This window comes from Scomber scombrus, chromosome 24, assembly GCF_963691925.1.
Source record: "Scomber scombrus chromosome 24, fScoSco1.1, whole genome shotgun sequence".
NCBI lineage: Eukaryota > Metazoa > Chordata > Actinopteri > Scombriformes > Scombridae > Scomber > Scomber scombrus.
In genome coordinates this window covers 11,624,898-11,645,557 of record NC_084993.1, presented here as the reverse complement: position 1 = coordinate 11,645,557, position 20,660 = coordinate 11,624,898, and the positions used below count along the sequence as shown (strand labels likewise).

The 20,660-nt window shown below is 39.5% G+C and overlaps 1 protein-coding gene across 1 annotated transcript in view; it reads right to left on the bottom strand.

Moving 5' to 3' along the window:
* Window positions 1–4,986: 4,986 nt before the first annotated feature.
* Window positions 4,987–20,660, bottom strand: part of LOC134006596 (gamma-aminobutyric acid receptor subunit gamma-3-like) — a 95,084-nt gene continuing 79,410 nt past the window's right edge. The window contains exons 8-10 of the mRNA XM_062445521.1: window positions 17,391–17,543; window positions 7,678–7,874; window positions 4,987–5,268 (exon numbers count right to left, since the gene is read on the bottom strand). Coding sequence (XP_062301505.1) covers window positions 4,987–5,268; window positions 7,678–7,874; window positions 17,391–17,543 — 632 coding nt within the window. The remainder of the gene's footprint in view (window positions 5,269–7,677; window positions 7,875–17,390; window positions 17,544–20,660) is intronic.

Sequence of the window (20,660 nt, the reverse complement as noted above, 5' to 3'; positions counted from 1 at the left end):
ATCGATTCCCCACGGAAAGGTTACTCTTAAGGGGGTGTCCATTCCTGCAAGTAAAGCTGTCACTTTACAGGCATGAGCAGGTTCATGAGTTAAATCTATGCGTGCACACACACACACACACACAAACACAGACACAGACACACACATAGACAGCTCAATTTTCCACTGTATAAGTGATTTTTCCTCTCCATATCCATTGTGTTAGCATGCCATCCTGCTTTTGCCTTGCGTAGGTGGCAGGAGAGTCTTCGGTTTTGACGGTACTGTAACATCCACCCTTTGACTCCACTTATTTGTCTGTCTCTCGCTTGTACTGTGTTCATGCCGCTTACTTCAAACTAGGTCAACAAACTGAGGGTAAAGCAATGACGTGCTCGCGCATCTGTCACTGGATATTAGTCGTATCATTGTTATTACGCAGGCACACTGCCTTAGGACAATTGTAACTCATTCCATTGTATGTTGGGAGCTTAATTTGTCAACTTGCCGATCAGTACATTGAATCAGAGAACTTTTTTTGTTTGATTAATGAAAGCAATGAATGCACAATGGCCAAATATATTGCTTCTAAATTCTGAAACTAATCATTTTGTGGCTGTAAATGAAACCACCTGAGGCTGCATCAAGTGAAAGTGACTTGGGATCATTTAAATACATGATTGCGCACCAATTTTGTACACCTAGACATCCCCATAAACTACAATAATCAATGGTACTGGGGATTCTGTCTACTCTGGATATAATAGTGTGTCTTTTCATCCTGAAGAACAGAACCTTCCTGAGGTTTATCCCTTTGTTTTTTCTTGTTAAATGACATTTTTGGCACATATTTGGGATTTCGAGCTAATCTTCTGGCGGATTTATATGTTGTGTCCTCTAGCGATGCTACCATTACAACAATGACACAGTCAAACTATACTAAATAAACTGCACAGTGAAAGCAAGGATGTTTTTGGTTGATCACAGTTGGCACTCACGCCTTTCGAGAGATTAAGGTTGCGTATACAAATGTGGAGGTTATTTAGGTTCAAAGCACTGATCTGAAATTAGTTTCGACAATATCATATCACTTTGTCTGACCCGCACAGCATATTGTAGATGTCTAGTTGTGTGTTGTAAAACCCAAGCATTTGCTAGCTTATAATCACACTTAAGATCAATACTTTTTTGCTTTGTAATAAGATGAAACACATACCTGGAATGCATGAAATTGGAAAAGTACCCAGTTAGCAAGAGAAAGGTTTGTGGATTTTGTGAGGAAGTTTAAGTGTCACAGTCCAGTAAGTGTAGTTGGTGATTTGCAAGTGAAAGGACATAAAAACGACTATTAAACTGGACTAAATTTTGTTGGTAGTTTATGGGCTTTTATATTATATCCATTATTTCAATGACATTTTAATGTCTTTTTCTATGAGGATCATATTTTGTACAGACTGTGAATCACTATAAAGCAATTTTGTGATTTCTGGCTCTACAAATAATACTGACTTGACTAGACATCGCTAGTTCTTAACAAAAGTTGTTAGAAGTGGTTAAACGTTACAGTGTATTACATGAATTTACACATGAAATGATGGCACCAGTAACCACAGTATGTGTACCTTGTCTTTGCTAATAAAGCAGTACAGATGTACTGTATCAACACTTATGGCAAAAACTGACAGTCTAGCCTAATATTCTAGCATTTATAATACTACACAAGGTACCTCTTATTTCTTGCATTATTGTCTTAATTATATAACAATCATAGCAGTATTTGAATTTAGATAGTGGCTTTGAGGGGGCTTATTGTTGGGTCACTTTTTGGCAGGAGTCTCAGTATACAATCCTGTTTAAATTGGTGATGATTCACAGGGATCAAAGCTATGATAGTACTGACACTGAAGTCCAAAAAAAAAGGATATTACCAAGGATATTGACTAGATAGGCTTTTGTCAAGAGCCTAAACCCCAAGTGATGAAATTTCTCATGAAGTAATGGTGTTGCCTTCTCTAAACGAGTCCCAGATACTTTCAGATCTGTGTCTTCGCGACTTAACACACAACTCATCTCCTGTAGTTATGAATCAGCGTTAAACAACAGGGAGTAACACCCATAAAGAGTTTCATTCTCACACAAAAAGACTTCACAGTAGCACTTGACCAAAACATTATTTATTAATATAAGCAATGTACCACACACTAGAAAAAAGATACCTATTTTCACTCTAGATCCCATTTTCATAAAATATTTCCCCCGGGAGTGCTGATCCAAGATCAGAATGGACTTTTTTTTGTGTTACAGCCCCGCCCTTCCAGAGTCCTCACCGACAATCAAGACAAAATTGGTTTGCAGGGTAAAGTAGGAATAATACATGATTTCTGACACTGCGGCGCGACTCGTGCATGTAACCCTTTTTCAGAGGAGCTCGGGAAATTTTGATGAGGGTGATGAGGTCTCCGGAAGAGGCTCTTGAGCGAGTTCATTATGCTCGCCGATGCTGATCCTGGGTTAGCACTCAAATTCCAAAGAGGCTTTATAAATACAGGTCCCAGTCAGTTGAAACACACAGGTGATTTTCATTTAAGACGTAGAAAATAGTGATTTTTGTTTTATTGAAGTATCTCAACGGACTAAGACACTTATAAAGTGTAGTAGAAATATAAGAGGTGAGGAGAGTTTACTGCGGTGTTGGCCAAGCTCTGCTCAATTCAGTCAGTTCAGATAGATAGATGTTCAAATTTGAATGAAATTTCACTGTCTGATGTCAGCTAATGTATTACATCAGCAGAGTTAGTAATGGCCTACAGGGTAACAGCCCTTCTGCTGTTTCTCTAGCATTACTTGAGGCGATGTGATTTGTAATTACAAACCTCTGGACAGGACACAAATGTGACTTGAGGCTTTATGAATATGTAGAAGCCCTAAAGATAAACTCATTTAGGCTGCATGAACTGACTGAAGTGGAACCAGATTGACTCCGGCCTCGCTACTGGCCTAACATACATTCCATATATAACTGTATGAAAATAGAAACATTAATTAGATACATCTTACATAAAAGCGTTTCTCTGAACATACAAATACTGGGGGAAAAAGTGTACGTGTGTGTTTGGGGAGGAGGAAGGGGGGGGGTCGAGGGAAAAGGAGGAGGGGGGGGGGGGGGGGGGTTGATTGTTCTACAAAGCCAAACAACTGCAAAAAACACCATAGAACAGTAAACAAAACCAAAATGTCTCAAACACCGTCGGTCCCGTCTGTCCCCCGTGGTTTTGTGTGAATGGTATGTCCGTACGCCTCCATATATGGCATCAATTTTACATGTTTGAGGAGGGTATGTGTAGGACTCCATCAAGAGCCATCTTGGATCATCCATTTTTCAACACTGTTCTGTGTACTATATGTGTGTAGTATCACAATATATAGAACCTATTTTACAGCACCTGTGATCATTGCCAGCTGGGCACAAGAGATTGCGCCTTTATGTCCTGCACACAGCAGGTCATCAGGAATTCCTTTCATTTTTCATGAAAAAAAAAATAAGAAAAAGGAGCAAAATTGAAGCTTTCAACAAGGCTCCAATTTTATGTACCCGAGCTCTACTTCTAAAACCCAAGGAAATGACTCTAAAGCAAATAGGCCATGTACAGTATGTGTGTGTTCGTATTGTATGTGCTTTAGGGTTCAAGTGATTTTAAGTTCTGGCCACCTCCATAGGCTCATTCTTTGCCAATATCCAACATATTTGTCATGAACCACCTTCATGCCAAAACAATAAGATTGTTTTTTTTTTATTACATCACCTGCAGCTCAAAACCCTAAAATGAAACCAATGCAGATGAAATTACTAAATTCTTAACCTAAGGTAATCCACAGGTCATATTAATAATAAAACAAAGTAGAAACAAGACGAAAAATGTGTGTAATATAAAATATGCAGCTGTTTTCATATAGTAGTTGTCGGGAAGAAGCCACCGTTGGTCCAACCTTAATCTGTATATGCGTTCACTATTCATGCACATAATATGCTCGAGGATGAGATTAGCATGTTTAGTACTAGATTTGTATGTATTTATGCAGTTCTTTTACATTTGGTGTGTATGAATGTAACCCAGCATTCATTTAAAACACCCAAATCTTGGCATCTACTGTAAACTGCATCGCCTGGTCATAAAGCATCATGAACAAAAGCCCACTGACTTAATCAACAATATTCTATCAGACAACCACTGGCCCTTCACACTAACTCATATTAAACAGTTAACAACTGATGTCAGAGCTAGTTGACTTCTGCAAAAGTACAACTAATCCTAAGAAGAAGAAAACTTTACTATTATTAGAAAGTAGAACTAATTCTAAAGTACAACTAAAACTAATGTGCTACAAAATGAATGATGAGTGTTAGTTTCTTAAACATCTCCAGTGGTGAGAACTGTGTGTTACGGGTTTGTTTCTTCAAAGAATAAACAGCTCAGCATGCGGCGGTGTGATGGATGAGGTAATAAAGATAATGGAGGGAACTCTGAAGCTGCGTCTCTCGGTGCCGCACCCTTTCTAAAGAAGGCACTATGGGTGCTTCGCCGTCTCGTCGACCATGATTCAACAACGCAAGTCCCGTCCTCAAACGTCTCTGAAGTCACAGCGGTCTGTTGTCTGGGAGACTGTCATGTGAGAGCTGTCTGAGAGGGTCATAAACGGGACCTTATCCATTTAAGTTAATGTTGGCGGCTTGATGTTCTACAAGCTGAGCGTTTTATTCTGCTTGGAGTGCCACAATCTTCAACTGCACAAAGTATCATGTTCTTTTTTCACTTTGCATCACAGCGCACATGTATTTTTAAAGTCACATCCCTCCATAACGTCTTCCACAATCCCCCACAGATCGGATCCACCTCGTGTCCTTCTCCCACGCTTAGTTTTTATATACCCTCAAATCTCGAGCCGCGGTGCAAAGTGGCGGGAACTGTGGCTGTTTCAGCCGGCCCGCGGACCACGGCCCGAGGGCGACTAGAGGTAGAGGTAGCTGACCCAGTAGACGATGTTGAAAAGCAAGAAGGAAGTCGGGAAGAAAACCCGGGAGTAGGAATCCAACTCGCCGATGTTGACGTGGATCCGTCCTTTCCTCCAGCCGCCTTCTTTACACTCCTCGTAGCAGCAGAAGAAGCTCTTGCAGTCTTTCCCGTCCAGGCACTCGTACATGCAGCTGTCGTCGTAGTCGTGCCAAAAGAGGGAGTTGCCCATCGGCATCATGGGCCGAGGGGTGCGACCCATGTTGAAAGATGAATAGGCCTGTGTAGGATGACAGAGATAGAAAGAGAGATAGTTATTGTGGATGAAGTAGAAGTAAAACAAGACTAGTTGATGAAAAATATGAGTGTGGTTATAATTGTGGCTGCACGCCGTTCTCCAATTCCAGTAAGTCATTTTCCTGTATTATTTTCTAGCTCACTGAAGCTGCTGTGGGGAAATTGTATGTCTTTCAGTGGCTCACTGTGTGAATAATCATTAGTACAAAATAGGGAGTCTATAAAGAACATGACATGTCTTTATTGATGTTTCTGATTGCTGACAAACTCCATCAAACTCCACTACTGATGCACTCAATAAATCTCAGAGTGATGTACCATTTTCTTTATTTGTCCAGTTCAACAGCAAACAAATCCCAATACCAAACAACAAAATGCAAAAAGCATCTGAATCGATTATACGATTAACGCTCCTATTGTCCTCGGGTCAAATTTGTTTTCATATCAGGAATATGGATTTATTTTGTATAATTGCCTGAAAATTACATGTTTCCACATTACCATCTTTGCAAGTATAATAATAACTACTTTCATTGAATTGAGTGACAATTTGCACTTTATGCTTTATATAAACAGTCAAACCACTTAATTTTGACCCAGAGGGAAAACAGGTGAGATTAAGTGTTGTTGTTCAAATATTTTAAAAGGTATCCTGACTAAACTTTATCAGTTTGTGATAATCCATCAACATATTTTCCTCTGATCTTAAATTTAATAGAATAATTCATAGTTTGATTAAACTCATAAATGAGGTTTGTTGACCATAAATTCCCAAAAATATGTGGAAAACTTAAAATTAAAATAAGTTGGAATGAGTTGGGGTGATTACGTCTGCCTTGTGCTTTATTACCGGTCAAACAAAACCGGGTCACTTTTGACCCAGTCGGACAACAGGGGAGGGTTAAGTGAAAAGCTCAATATAATGTACCACAATACTTCAGTTTAAACACATTTAATTGAAAGTAGTAACTACTTTAAGAACATACAAATATATATGAACAAGAATAACTGTTATTTGTTATTTTCCTCCTTTTTATAGTCATATAATGTGGCTAAAGCTTGAATTTTTAGACTGGAAAGTTAAAAAAAAAAGTGCCTTGTGAGAAAATTAATTATGTGACTTTCTCCCTCATGTTTATAAATCGTGTGGGACAGCCTAATTGGGGTAAAATCCTTAGACATTTTCGCAATCCTCTACTCTTAAAAGGAGAGTGGGAGGCGAGCGAGGCACAGAGTTAGATGTGTCTTGTGGAGTAAGAGAATTGACTGAGTGGGTGGCACAAAGGGGCCACACGGAGGGAGGGGACGGGGAGGGAGGGGAAATGTGAGGCTTCCCCGCAGACATACCGTGCGGGAAAAAAATACAGTAGAGAGCCAGAAATATAGAGGAGGGGACTAAATGTAACATAACTTAATTGTTCAGCCCGAGCTGACAGTCTTTTTAGCCCTAAGACACATTCAGCAGAACTCTTCTACACAGGGAGGAAATAATGAAGAGGGAGGGGATCTGGAGAGAGAGAGAGAAATGACAGAAGCGGTGGCTGACTCAGTTCTAGTAGATGTGTGACTCCGCCATTAAAGCGTTCGCGGCAGGTGCAGCCTTGAGAGTGGAGTGATTGTTTTCACCAGCGCACGTGCACATACAGTAAAGACACATGTCAGACACTTGGTAAGACACTGTGCACTTGATATATATATATAGCTTGCCGCCCTATGGACACAATCAATAGGAGTTTCTGAAAGCTGATAGTACTACATAGAAGATAGCTTTTTTTTTCTCTCTGTTCATTTTCCCTTAAAAGATCACAAGAATTTCAGAGTTTCAGGGTTGAAACAGCTTTGAAGCAGATCATCGTGTGACACCAAGCTTCCAGCTTAGCTCATGTGCAAACACATGCTGCACACTTTCCAGTAATATTCTCAGCTCATCAGGTGGCAGGATTGTGAATATGCACAAAATTTCAAGCTTTTGACGCCTTTTTATTGTTTTGTTTTTTTCTTATTGGACAGCTAGATCAGGATAGGTGCTGACCCCATTGGGTGATGGTGGTCTTGAGAGCTCCTAAGGTTGCTATAGCACCCGTGGATCTTGTCGTGTCCTGAAACCAATGAGATATTTGTCTGAATCTGAATTTGTTCTGAGATTAGCTCTAATAATGGCTTCACTATAAAAACAACATCTGCCATATTTTGCAGGTCACGTCCTTAAATTGTTGTTGTACATTACTGTGAACATTACATGAAAGAGACACTCTTTACAGGCTCTTTTATACAGCATGTGCTCAGAGAGGAACCGTGGCTTTGGCAGAGGTGGATGTTACGCAAATAAAAGGCAAACGCTGAGCTAATTTACAGTGTCAGCCTTTTACCCACACAGTCACCGCAGGCTTACCATTCTCTGTGTCTTGGCGGGCGGTCTGCGTATACTGTAGGAGTAGTAGTTGAGCATGGCGTACTCGATCATGGCAGCGAAGACGAACAGGAAGCAGACGGTGACAAAGAGGTCCATGGCCGTCACGTAGGACACTCTGGGTAGAGAGTTCCTGGCCACTGTGCTCAGGGTGGTCATGGTCAGGACCGTGGTGATACCTGGGGAGGGAAGGCATGTGTGAAGAATGCAGAAGCAATACTTTAATTCATAATGAAGAGCTGGTTGGTCAGCGCTGGGGTGACCCGTGTAGAAGTCTGTGATTATATAACATGTGGGCAGAGGTTTATTAATCAGCGTTAATAATGCATATGGGGTATTCTGGGTAGATGTCCCCATTCTTGCTCTTGTTTTATATTAAAGAGATTTGTTTTGAGTGTGGCGCAGCAGAGTAGTTCAGATTATCAAAGAATTTAATTTTTTTCTTTTTCTCTCTCCAGTCTCCACCATAATGTGATAAAATCATCTATCAGAAAATGGATTTGCAGGTTATGGACCTCTATTATACAATGGAGCCACATTAGAATTAAGAGGCACATCCTCATGACTGAAACATGACTTGTCTCTGAAGTGGCTCAGTAAGCATGCGGGAAAAAGTCGGCCCTGTATTCCTGTATATCTGCGATGGTAATGAATTCAATAAAGTTTTCAAATGTGAGCCACGGTGGAAACTTTCTTCACAAAGCAAAGATAGAAAAGGAGATTTTCTAAAATGACACAATAAGCTGCAAGAGGCAGAAACCCCAAAAATGTCAGCTGAGGATTTTTTGATAGTTTTCACTCTGGTTGTATTTGCCTTTATGAACCTTTTTCATTTTCTTGTCTCAGAGTCAAATTGAGTGCAATCGTGCCATTATTGTTTTAGCTTAAAATAGTTACTATACCATTTTATACTATTTAAAATATGAAAATCTGTAAACGTAGTATTACTGTACAACTTTTACTTCTGAGTGATGGTAACTGTAGATTTAGGTCTTGGATACAGATCATATTACCATGGAAACTAACTCTAACAAGTACAATTTTACCCAAGGTCCCGGTTTCTTCTGAACATGAGAAACGGTTCAGATGTTACACAATTCAAATAAAATGTATCCTTCAGTTAAATCAACAAGTCTCTGCAAAGTGCTGCTTGAACATCTACATTTTTATTTATAATACAAGTAGATGTGCTGCTGTCATGAGCGTCATGTGATAGAGATTGTTCAGGTTTTTAAATACATAAAAGTGTATTCTTTTTAAAAAACCCAATTTACTTGTGGATTATTGCAAGATAAAGAATAAACAGGCAACTATTTAGTTGTTTGATTTTTTCATGTAAAACAGGATTATTATCAAAGATTTAAACCTATAACAAAATGTTAGAGATAAAAACCATATGACACTCAAAAAAATTGTAAACTATTATGCAGAAACGTGATGATTAATGGATCAATGTGTCCTGAAAGGTAAATTCAACTTAAAGAGTTATCATCTGCTCCTGGTAGAATGTTTGAGCTTCTGTGTTTATATTTGAAACTCTTCCCAGACAACAGTGAGGAAAAATAAATATACTCCACAAGATTCAAATTGTCAGTGTGTTCTAACAAGCAAAGCCTGGTGTTTAAAGGGGATGAAAGTAGTGAAATGCGATTGGCTGCGATTGTCACAGCCTCTAACACGCTATAACACCTCTGTCTTATAATGTATTCTTTTTCTGTGTGTGAAATCTAATTCTGGAAGATAACTCACAACTATTATTACACCAATTTTACTACTCCCTAAGACTAAATTACGAGATTCAAACTTGTACAATTTAAAAAGTTTGAGTAAGTCAAAAAAATTAAAATACAAACTTCCAACTAACTGACTTACAACACAATAAATTAGGATCTTGTGATTCTGACTCACTTTGTCAAAGTTTTCATTTGTCTTTATTGATCATTTGGTCTCTAGACACATGTGCTAAAGACACAATTGATTTTTTGTTTTGGCCTCCTAAATGAAAAGCAGTGTGTTAAAACCAGCTGGGACATTAACTACCAGTCACCTGTCAACTGCTCGTGATCAGAGGATAACTGACAACCCTTTCTTAAATAATAAAATGTAAAATTGTGACAGCAGCCATTAACATCAATTATTACCCCTCTCACTGGTCAATAGATTATAACGACTTAAATTGACCATAACTGTTAATTGTTTCATCAGTTCCATTGTCTGAGAAATTACTCCCCATGGTGTTTTAAAGGAGAATACTGTGTTCGCTTGGTGAAATAAAAATCAATTCTCTCAAAGAGAGATGAACCCAGTGACATTAATGCCCACTGGGGGCATCGATATCTACTGCTCTGACACACACACATCATCCTCGTAAGCGCTGCAACTCGCCTTCTTTCCCTCTCATCCTCTCCCGTTTCTCTCCATGCCGCGTCTCACCCTTCCTCTCCCTCTCCGTCCCTTTTTCCCCTCCCTCTCTCCTCTCTGTCTCTTTCATCCTCATCTCCTACATGTCTTTCATGGCAGTGTGTGCCACTGTTTTCGCCTGCGGTTTCCATAGAGACGAGTTGCTCCCATCTATTTCAAGCTACCTCCTCTGGTAGTGCTCGTCTAGACTTTCTCTTTTTCCTCGCTCATTAGATTTAAGTGCCAGACTAGGTAAATGAACAAGTCCGTGCTCCCAGCACCTTGAATCTAAGTATCTGTTCAGATCCCAATGACTGTACCCGATATTATCTCAATAAAACAGCAAGTGCATTGACACAACTGTTATTTGTTTTTGGGTGAGGGTATTTTTTAAAAATTTCAAGCTACCCACCGGCTGCTCACAGTTTGGTTGCTCTTTCAAATCAAGGTCACAAGTTTTCTTTGCACAGTTTAATTCGTTCTGTGGGAATTGCGGCTACATGATGCCATAGCAACTGGGTGTTTCCTGTCTGCGCAGGCGATCTGAACAACACAAAATCTCACATCTACCGACAGAAAACAAGGGCCGTCACACAGAAGTGAGAAAAGCTCCAGTGCATATGCCTGTATAAAAAAAATCTGCACGCATCTTCAGAGTGCAAAATCATCACATAGTGTGATCACAGCAACAAGAGAGGCCATATTTTCCTTTTTTTTTTTTCTTTTTTTTTTTTACATGCAAGATAATATAAAAGATGGGATTTTAATGGCAGCAGTTGGCATTAAATAGTGTCATACATGTCTAGTGGTGATGGGGTGTTGTCACAATATGGTAACAAATATCAGATGTTGACCTTTGTTATGTGTCCAGGAGTAAATCAGGTGGAACAGACCACAGCTTGTGTGCATGGAGCGTCTATAAATAGTACAGAGGAGTACCAGTTAGGGATCAGTGGCCAGGTCACAAGACTGCATTATGACTACAGACTTCATCTGCTCCAAGATCAGTGTTTTTTCCTAGTTAGTGCTTTTTCATACTAAATGTATAGATGTGTTGCTATTAAAGCTCCAATTTATATCTTTCCACATGTTCAAATGTTTGCCAAATTGTATGTAACATACATTGTTGTGTTTATGATTGTGCCTGATTCAGTGGAGTAAAAGGCAACCAATCAAAGCTTTGGAGGCGGGATTAAAGGGGACACATCATTCGATTCTCCAGGTCTATATTTATATTCTGGGGCTGTTCTGGAATATATTTGCATGATTTACAGTCCAAAAAAAATCCTTATTTGTCTTATACTGGCTCTTTGTGCAGCCCCTTAGTTCAGCCCCTGTTTAAAACAGGCCGTTTTTAGCTACAACGCCCCCACACGATGAGCCCACTCTGCTCTGATTGGTTAGATTCTAGAAGCTGCCCCTTAGTAGATATCTGGGTGATTTTGGAGGCTACATCAACAAACTATCAAACAAATATAGTACAGAAACTTTTAGAATACATCTATATATGTTAGAGCCTGATTCTGATTAGAAATGTGCATGCTGAGAATATGAACACATGGAACAACCTTGGCAACCCTGGATTTTGACTGTCAAGGAGCATTTGAGCATGTTTGACATTTACATCCAACATAATCCTGGTATAAAAATGACAGAAAATCACAGAAAGTATCATATATGCCCTTTAAGAATCACTAACTGTATGTTTGTTTTGAAGAGCAGAGATCACAGCAGCCCCAAAATAACCGTGAATATATATGTTCTGACAAAGTAGGTTAATGTAAAGTTGAAATTGCGCAGTCAGAATATTTGAAGTGGAAATATTATTTGCAAAAGTGAAGGCGTGCCTGTTTTGAACTGCCAAGCACTCCAGCAGATATTTCCACCTCATCAACACAAAGTAAAATGTAGCGTTCATTGGAGCCGACAGTCTCCGCGGTGAGAGCCTTGTTTGTTTATGGCAATTATGCTGATGTTTTCAAATTAATGTGCTAGTGATTGAGGTTAAAATGCTACACGTAGCAACTTCAGTCTAATCTGATTAAAAGGTGTTTGACGCGGTGTAGAGGCCCTCACTTGAAGCCACGTCTCCCATGCTCGTAATCAGTCAGATGGCCTCACATTAGTCCCCTCTGACCAAGGAGACACTTGGCATTAAACAGCTTGGATTAAGTGTGCTCTCCTCTATAATTAATTTACTCAGCTGTGCATTTTCTAATATCTATAGACAGATGATAGGCAGATTCAAGGGCAGGAAACCCTTTAATAATAAAAACTTCTTTGTGTGAGGCATCTGAAAATTTGTGGCTAACTCCAGTTGTTGGAAGTGGTGACTATACCACAATGAAAGCCAATCATGTGTCCCAGAAAGAAACCGCCCAGGGGGAAAAGATAGCTGATCACAGCGCAGGTTTGTCCCTGTGGTGAACATAGCACCCAGTTTAGATTCCCCTATCTCTTTCACCGCACAGTTTAAGTGACTGATGTCTCTGTACTACTACCTATCTTTAACTCACTGCCTAGGTGGTAGGGTTCCCATGAGGAACGTATTCAGCTCTTCCGCCCACGCTGACATATCACCATTGACAAGCATTTGTGTGAATGATGGCTCTCACAGGGAAACCTTGGGTTTTAAAATGTTACTTCTTTTTATTCCCACCGCACCAATATCATGAGAAATAAGCTTCTTTTGGTGACTGCCTGGCCTCACTTTTCGAGATTAATGCATTCTTCCAAACAAGGTGCTGTTTGTTAATTGTGGTTAAAAAAATAGAAAATAAACGATGAAAACTGTCCACAATCAAGGCTGTAAATAAACATCCAAAAATGATATAGTTATATGTAAGTGACACAGCCTAAAGGAATTAGGACTCTTGTGTCTAGTAGCAAAAGAGGAAATGGAGTGATGTTGAGACTGAGCCTCAGAGTCTGCTTAGCGAGGCTGTCTGATTGGTTAGCTGGGTCAACTTAACATCAGACTTTGACATGGCAGACTGGTATTCGCTTCCCATTTAGTTTCTTTCAACCCATGATCTCAATTGTCCCTTAAACTGTCACTTAAACTTAACCCTGATCTTTCTTTGCAACATAGTTTGATTTGCAATGGTTTTGGAAGGCACTGACAAAAGATACCGCCCTGCTGATATGGAGTGTCAGATCGGAAAATGCTTCTATGTGTTATTCTGGAAGACAATTACATACAAAATAATTTGTCATTTTATTTTGAGGACTTAATTATGCAGTGCAAGGGCTAAACCAGTATTTATAACAGCCAAAAAATGGGCCACAATCAATCAGTTTCAATAGAAGTACCATGATCTGAAGTTTTCATAGAGTTCAATGCATCTATTTCAACGACTCCTGATAAACTGCTAAATTTCTAAAAAGGGCTAATAATGTAATATATTCAGACAAATAAGATGCAACATCAATAGAACCTTTTTCTTCGTCTCTATCTTATGACAAACAAACTATCCACGACCAAAAGTCGACATTGTAGCCACTTCGTCACCAAGCTTCCGACATTGCCTATGTTGTGAGAGTGTTGTGCCACCGCTTTCTGGTGTGATGGAACCAGCAGATTAATTATCTTAAGACGTATCGAAACATTTCATTCATGATGCTTTTTTATAATGTGAAAATCTCACATTACATTGAAAATATCAGTATGGCTTAATAATTGAAGATCCTTTGAATTAGGATAAATTGGTCCTTGAAATGAACTTAAAGGATGGGATATTCTGTTTTACTCTGTAGCATGATGATGGATGTAACCACCCACTTCAATTAACTCCAGTGCCACAGTTCGCTTTTACCCTCTACAGCTCTACATTCTCAACTTGTGCCTTTGGGGGTGGATTTATTCCCCATCAACAATCCCTCGTATCTCTGTCAAGATCCATCTGAGCTGCAGAGATTGAGGTCTAATGGGAATCAACCTGAGCTCAGCTCTCTTACTTCTAGCCCGCTGCTTTCAGCCGAAGGTGTAGCAGGTGAGTGACAGCTCTTTGGAAATACCACCTGGAACATGTTAGCAGGTTGTCAAGGCACACTGCCTCCAGGGGGCGGGGTTGCAGGGGGGGGGGAGAGGAGAGTCAGTGGCATCACCTGCCTTTTCCTTGGACCTCTCCACTGATCCCCCTCCCTCACTGTGACATTTCTCCCTGCTGATACGTGTCAGAGGCCTTCACTTTGCTTTACACTCTTGTTTTGTCCCTTTCTAGCACCTAGCTTTTCTTCCTCTTATCTCTCTTCTCCCCCTTTCAGCCTTGGGATCAGGTCTCAGGCCGACCTTAAAACAGGGGCGATGTACTAGAAAATAAAAGGCTAAATGACTTTCTGTTGGTGAGCTGAATGTGGATGTTTATCAGGCCTGGGACAGCTTGCTTCACTGTGATACCTGTTGTCTGGGGGAGATCACAAGCCTTTTACTGCCTTTGGTCATGTATCACACCACCACCCACGTACTGTGAGCATTCACTGCCTTTGGTTGTTGTCGACAAGCAGGCAAGACAGACTGATGGACAGACAGGCAGACACCTTGTGAGCACATTGAATAACAGTTTCAGTATCAAGGTGAAAGCTGGGAGGACTGAATATATTGAATAAAACCACACATGGTTACATACATACCCCAGTAGCTACAGCTGTTATGAAATTACACTAAATCTTTGCTACACTGGTAAAAAGCTGTTGTCATCAAGCCAAATTAATTTGAAGTAAAACCTCTCCATTGTATGTTAATCTAATACTAATGAGACATTTAGTAGATTAAAAAAAAAAAAAAAAATCTAATTATCTTTTGGTGAAGAGCAAGAGAGCAGTGGTATTTCAAGACACATCTGCAGCTCCTATTAGCATCTCTTAACACTCACAGTGAAAATAAACATTTGTGTTGTTGTCTCTCCTGAGCTTATCTGGTCTCACGCTGTTTTGATGCTCAACTGTCATCGTGTCAGCTTTCATCAAGCTAACAGTAGAAGCTAAGCTGAGAGGAGCTGAACACAATCTCTTATTATGATCAACTTTCATTAACAGCAGAAAGCAGAAAGGCTCCATTTGGCCCAGCATATGCTTGAGTAATACTGTTACGCTAGCTTATTGAATTTGATACAACACGAGGCGACTTTATTGTTTGACTATCAGCAAAGTTTTTTTTCTTCGGGCTTGATAACGACTGGGGACAAAACTCTAATATAACTTCTTTATTACCACAGAGACATTCCAGATGACCTTCTGTGATATTGTCTGACTGGCAGGCTGATGAAGGGCAGCGGGGACCGAGCGGAATTAAAACACTTCAGAGTTGTGAGTACTGTCCCAACGCAAGTGACATTGGGGCGGGTGCAGAAGTCGGCTAGGGTTGAGTTCTTGGGTCAAGAGAGACCACTTGGGTGGTGGAGGTTAAGTAGTTAGGTCTGGTGGAGGTAGCACTACCACCGACTCCCTGGGCAAAGTAAGAGGAATGTGAACATTGGGGAAGGGTGTTTATTTGCAGTCCAGTTGACACAATGAATAAATGAGGTGGAGACTTTGGCATCTGCAGGGAAGTGTCAGAAAGAACTGTGAAAAATTTCAGCGGGCCTGGTGGGGAGTCTACCAAAATAACATGTATATGTTCTGTGTAGGTGGCCAATGTTAAGTAGTCAGTGTGACAAATTATTGGACAGAATTCAGTTGGTACATTTTAAAAAGGCTTGGCTGTCTCAAACTTTCATTTTAGCATTAGATGCCCATCTTATAGCCATTAAACTGTATCAAATCAATTTAATTTAATTTAAACATCTATTTATTTGCCAGTAAATGTAATTAGCATGATAATACATTACCAAATGGTGTACAGGGCAGTCAAGTCATGGAATAAAGAGGTAGAATTATAAGGTAAAATATATGTTGCCATGTCTGTGATGATGAGAAAAAGGCAGAAGAGGCAGGGAGACAGATGATGTAGGTCAAGATTTTCTTTAGGTTACAGAGTTCCATTTAGGGTTTACAATTTTTTTCCCCCCAGGAACTTGAGTGTTTTTAGTTGATTTGAGGCATTAAATTAGGGATTTTCTGTTTAACAGTTTAACCTCTAAATATACAGTTTTCACCTTTTTCCCCCATTAAGTAGCTTCAAAATTGGACAAAATCACACCCTGATAGTATCATGTATCACTATCACATTTCAGCTGTTCCAACTCATTGAAGATATATAATGTTGAAACTAAATGGCCAATTGAAACTCGATGGCTGCACCATCCCAAAATTATAATATTTTAAATGTCTGTGTTTAGATGAGTCATTTCTTCAACACATTTCTCCAAATTTACATTTACTTAAGCCTGAAAGGAAAATAAAATTCAAAACTTTTAAGAGATAGTTATTGGGAACTATACTGTAGGTGGATACTGTGTGACTTAAATCTTTGATGGCATAACATACAGTATATATCTATTTATTTGGGCATCAACTTGTCAGACACTTACCTCCAATTTCACCCTCAAACACGAAACCAATCACCTTGCACAAAGACCATCATCCACAGGAAAGCAAATGAACTAATGGCAGGCATGCAGTGGAGGAGGAAAATAATTCAAAAACAATCATCAAGTCATGCAAAGAAAAATAAGATTAGTGCTACAATCAAGGATGAAAGAGGAACAAGCAACACTGATGGGGCATACATTCTCAAGATGGCTTAATGCCCAACTAAAGTTACAGTGAAACATGCATATTCATTTGACACACATGAACACACAGAGATACACAACAGCTTTTTCTTCATTTGTCATCTTCTCTCATTCCACAGGCATGTTGACTGATTTACTGTAACTATTCCAGTAATACGATTGCTTTAGCTGGTAATAACTACTGTGACAAAGACAAAGAGTTATAATACTGCGGCTACCAATCAAAAAAAAGAGATTATTGCTTTTGCTATCAAGCTGTCTAAAATTTAGATTAAAGGGACATTTTTAAAAAGAAGCTTTAAATCCTGATACTAACTTCTAATTCATTTTCCTCATATTAGACTCACACAGCTACAGATTGAACAAGCAATAGCAAGGAGAGGTAGAGGTATTCTAATCACTTCAATAAAGCAAAAGCATGACAAAATGTTGGACATCAACCCTATTCCCCACTGCTGATCTTTCACAGGCAAGAAAGGAGTGATCTGCCAATAGGTGGGTGTAGCAGAGAAGCAATATAAAGAAAAAAGTGTAGCTCTCAAGGAGGATTAAGTTACACCAGACCTTTTGAATTGAACTCTTTTGATTTAACAAGCTACATGGGTGGTGTTGTTTGTATACCTAGGGCCGTCCTCGCAGGCGTGGCGTCGCTCTTAATCCAGAAGGAGACCCAGGAGAGGACCACAGTCAGGATACAGGGGATGTAGGTCTGGATGGTGAAGTAGCCCATCCTTCTGCTGAGGTCAAAGTACACCGTCATCAACACGTAGTCACCTGTTGAGGGAGCGAAAACAGGACTGTCACTTCACTACAACTTCAATGCAAGAAAGTAAGACTCCAAACACAAATACTTCCATTTGAATTGTTTTCTTATATAAGAATTTTAGTTTGTAGTATGGTTATATATTAAAGGTCAACTTTTATTCTCAACCTCATTGCTATAATTCTAATATGGGAAGTCCATATTAAATTTCCCTCTCTGTTCCCTGTATTGAAATATCCCTCTGCTTCAAAGGAGTGGCAAACAGGTGCATTCAAACTTAGGCATCAATATAATTTTCTCATCAGTGATAGAGAAAAGGGAATATTGGAATACCAGTATATAAAAAAGGCTTTTCATTAGTTAGTGCTGTATGGCTCAGAAGGCTGACGAGTGGTTTAGAGAGCCTTGTAAAAGGTCAATGCATTCCACAATGGTGGCATCAATTGACTAGAATAGATCTCCAATTAGGACCTGTACAAAATCACAAACTGTCACAATGTGCAACCCAGTCTCACATCAATGTATTATAGCTACGTTGGTCTACAACACAAAACATATTAATTTCACAAAAACGGCTCAACATTTGTGAGATGCCTACGTTTGAGAAAAGAATAGGCCAGAACAATGTGATAATAGAAATTAAATATCAGCAGCTTCAATGCCTTGGACATGTCTTCAGAATGGACCATGGCCACCGTTCTTGAGGTGGACTCCACCTGGAACGAGGAATCAAGGGCGGCCAAAAACATCCTGGCAAAGAACTGTGACCTTGGAACTGAAAATGGCTAATCTAACTTAGGACGAGGCTCAACAGGCTGCCCAGAATAAGACCAGATGGAAGCAGACAGTCTTGGCCTTATGTTCCAAGTAAGTAAGTTTCATGATGTCATCTGATATTCAGGGCTACTTTTATGAACCCAAATATAATGTTGTGCAATGAAGGCCAGCAGCGTGTGGAGGAGGAAGAGGCTTCTGAGGCCAACAGCCAGATAGTTAATGGCGAACAGTACTGTTGTTTTGCCAAGTGTACACCAATGGAGACAGAACTGATATCACCACACTCCAACCAACATTAGCAAAATGTGTGAGTGGATCTGTGATCAAAATGTTCTGGCAGATAACCCTGCATCCTTTTACTGAATAAATAATAAGTCACTCCAGCTCATTTCTTTTGTTCTTACACACAAGAACGACACAACTGGACATCATATTAAGAGGAAAAAACTCTTTGTCAATCTCTAGCTTTCCACTACATAGACAGCCTAGTTTTGAAAAATGGCTACTTTTCTGAGGTGTCATTGCTCTAAAGGTGAACCTGCTATATTGTAAGTTACACTTTTTTATCCAGCCATGAACCACAGGCCGTCATCCCTGAGGATGTAAATCTGAGCACACTGGCTCATGAGTAATTAAAAAGCTCTGATATGTAGCTGGGGGCGACATCGTGCTGTGCTCTTAACTCAGGTCATCAGAACAGTCCAGAGTCCAAACCAAATTATAGAGAGAGATTATTGGTGGCAGGCTGTACTAACTTGAATATGCTTGCTGAATATGATCAGAACAGCTGTTATAGTCAGATTATTAATAGATTTTAGTCTAGGTGAAGCATTTACTAAACAGACAGGGACCGAGAACTGACCCCAGGGGAACTCCACACAAAAAGTTAGGCATTATTTATCAGTGAAGTTTAACTGAAACCATTTCAGAGTGATGACAGCCCAACTTTCCAATAAGATCGTCAGAAGTGTCTGAAGCTGTGCCATGATCTAAGCTCTTCTGTAACTTCAATTAAGATCATTTCTGTGCAGTGAAGAGCTGATAAACGTCACTGAAATTTGGCAAAGTTGTCATTAGTCTCACAAGACATCAGAAAATGTTCAGTTCCTTCTCTGACAGTTTGGAGTGAGGTCTATAATTGGCTGAAAGTAAGATACTCTGGATCGAATGGGAAGGCAGGCAGCCAGAGAGAAGAAGACAAGGACGGAGAGAGACAGGAGGAGGGAAGGTAGCTGGGAAAAAGTGAGCAGGACAGAAAGAGGGAAAAAGTTTAATGAAGCCCAGAAAACACATAAACTTCTTTCTAACTTGAGCTGCTATACAATGGCACTGACAGTGTGAAAGGAAGAAAAATGAAGAGAGTGACACAATTTATTCTGCTGCTTCTTTAATGGGATGCTTGTTATTGCCAGCATACAGAGATATTGACCTACAACATTTTTTGAACAAAAGTCATCGTTCTCTAACCTTGACAAAGTTCTGTACATCAGAAAAAATATTAATTAAGAAAGCTGTTTGATAGTCTGCCGCCACTCAGGCATATGAAAGGATGTCGGATTGAATAAAACATCTGTACAGATGTCCTTAACCTACAGCTGAATCTGAATCTCACCTCCCCATCTCTACACAGAATTGAAATAATTATATATTTTATTGCCAGGTGCAATGAATAAAGAGCACTGTATCACGGTGGCACCTGTGCAGATGACTGTTTATCACTTAAACAGTTGCAAAGTGCATATGCATGTATGTGCACACATTACTGGATGTAAATGATAGACGTGGAAGTAGTGGTGATTTGCAGTTCTTCCAGGGTTTGAGCTCTTTATTTGATTTTTTGCTTAATTTGTGTTCAGTTTTCACAAATCCTGCACAAAGATTACCGGATTTGTGTCCAGTCATAAGACTTAGTTAACACTATACCACGAATAGCAGTAGGGATGTTTTTGTAACACAAAGCTACAAAAACTGTATCCGTCGCCAAAATAGCCGTTAGCTGAAAGTTGTTAAATTCATTTTTTATTGTTAGATATTTATGCATATATGAATAAGTTTAGCTGCTCACAGAACCAAATTGCATATAAAGAAACACCTTTCCCATATACATATTTAGTGAAATCAGTGGGATTCAATTTCTACTATCCATCAATAAATTATCTCAATCGTTATTAATGTAGACTTTTGACTATAAGAGCAACACATATGGCATATGGAATAAAAAAAAGATAGTTTAAGCACACAACTGCGTTTATTCAGTGATATGGATTTAGTTGAAGATTGGTTATTACTGCAGTTTGAATCACCTGTTGCATTGGTGTGTGATGCCACTTTAAGATGTGCTTTATAGGACC